Source organism: Pinus tabuliformis, chromosome 7 (genome assembly GCF_031772625.1).
Source record: "Pinus tabuliformis cultivar Carrire ecotype Pingquan chromosome 7, CPIR1, whole genome shotgun sequence".
In the NCBI taxonomy this organism is placed as follows: Eukaryota; Viridiplantae; Streptophyta; class Pinopsida; order Pinales; family Pinaceae; genus Pinus; species Pinus tabuliformis.
The window spans coordinates 1,491,172,874-1,491,174,734 of NC_142293.1; the positions used below are offsets into that span (position 1 = coordinate 1,491,172,874).

At 35.6% G+C, this 1,861-nt stretch overlaps 1 protein-coding gene across 1 annotated transcript; it reads left to right on the plus strand.

Annotated features, from left to right (window-relative positions):
• Positions 1–444: 444 nt before the first annotated feature.
• LOC149253478 (uncharacterized) lies at positions 445–1,535 on the plus strand. Its single transcript, XM_089454503.1, has 2 exons — positions 445–774; positions 1,266–1,535. The coding sequence occupies exons 1-2, from the start codon at positions 445–447 to the stop codon at positions 1,533–1,535; spliced, it is 600 nt and encodes a 199-aa protein (XP_089310629.1).
• The last annotated feature ends 326 nt before the right edge of the window (positions 1,536–1,861 follow it).

Consider the following 1,861-nt stretch of genomic DNA (forward strand, 5'->3'; position numbering starts at 1 on the left):
AATATCCATTAACTAGTTTGACTATTCATAAATAAGTAGCATGCCATCTCATAAATCCAGACCACGGAAAATCTATAATTCTGATTGAAAACGCCCTCGGCTCTCCGTGTAAACCTCCCATATCTAAGTCCATTATGGAAAGCAATTCTAACGGTAACCTTATGCAATGTCACGTATGCATAGCAGACGGGCCACGTGGAAAGCTGTTGGGCTCTCCCTGAATATGACGTACCGAATTACGAATTGCGTATTAACTTATGAATCCAATCGAACCACCTTATTTTCGAATTGTTTTCTGCCAATTCGACCGAATATGGTTTTAGGGCGAGGAAGTTGGAACGTGCGAGGGCATCTCGTACGGTTAGGCTACCCATTCATCGTGGGCATCAATGCAACGGGTTTAAATAACATTCTGCAAATAGAAAATGTCCATATACTCCAGCAATGGCCGATGTTGAAGGCGGTCTTCAAAATCTGGAGTTTAAATCACCAGAAGATGATTCATGGTATCCAGTATCCATTCAGTATGGATACCTTAAACTACCCGCATACTTTTATGTGCATTACGAAAGCGGACATCGAAGAGGGCAGGTTTATAGCGTGAATTTGAAGGACAGTAACCAGGTCGAGGAGACTATAGCGAGATTTCGATTCAAGTCCACTCAATTACAAGATTCGCAGGACTGGCGGTTGCAAGGCGAATCAACCATATGTGTTGCATACCGCTCAAACCACAACGACGATATTCACTATTTTGATGCAACGATCAAAGAGGTTCCCTAATCTTTTACCAGTTTATTCTTTCTTTATTCATTATTTTCTGCATAATATGACTTATCATAATTAAATGCTGATGCTCCTTTAGATTTAGATTAAGATTAAGATATTATAAGTAGATTAAAGATTTTATATTGAATGTGATTTTGCTTTTTGTTTTTATCTATAGGATTTCAGAATATTCTCTACTTTTTTTTTAAATAAAGTGGATAATAGGTCTTTGTCTATTCTAGAAACATCTATAAAAAGAATAACTTAATACTAGATAAAAAAAAATGAAAATGTTAACTGTGAATATAATTCCGGAAACTATATCTTCAAATTCTGAACACCACAGAAACTTGCACAGAAGAATTATCACTCTGGATTTCCTATAAATAATTGGAAGACTTTTTTGATTAATGTATTGTTACATGATTATTCTCATTAATCTCAGTTGTAGAGGTTATTGTTAAAATCAACCAGTAAGGCATTTCATCTGATTGCAGGTCGCCCGGGAAGCGCACTTGACCAGCATGGAAAACACATCTACAAGTACAAGTAGTGCTGATACAATTACCGTTAATGCCAGGGTTTTATGGAATGATGGCCCATCTAAAGGTGAAATTACCACTGTTCCCGCCAACGATATCCGCTTGTTGTCACCCGAAAGCATTGAAGCTGACCCTGTTATACAGTTCCTTGAAAGGATGTTACAGGAAAAGAAAAACAAAGCTTCTTTTGATCTGAACGTGCCACTTAATCTGGAGGATGATTAAAGGAGGAAACACAAATCGACGATAGGATTAGTCTCACGAAATTGTTTTAAGTTCGGGCCAATAAAATATAAATCTAAAGAACGAAGAGTGATGAGAGAATTTATATATTTTAAAACAATACACACTTATTAACTATCTGGAAACATTACCCACCTTCAAAGGTTTTTATAAACATTTTGAATCAATAAACGTTTGTGTAATATCCCTTAATTTCGAAGGTGTTATTTTAATATATTTTGAATAAATAAATTTTATGGTGTAATATCCCTTACATTCCATGGAATTTATAAACACAATTCTATTGTGCAGATGGTTTAAACATGTAA

Excerpts from the sequence above, each read along its gene's own strand:
- LOC149253478 (XM_089454503.1), top strand. The coding sequence starts at position 445 with ATGGCCGATGTTGAAGGCGGTCTTCAAAATCTGGAGTTTAAATCACCA. Across the intron at positions 775-1,265 it reads TTGATGCAACGATCAAAGAG|GTCGCCCGGGAAGCGCACTT; the intron begins GTTCCCTAATCT and ends ATCTGATTGCAG.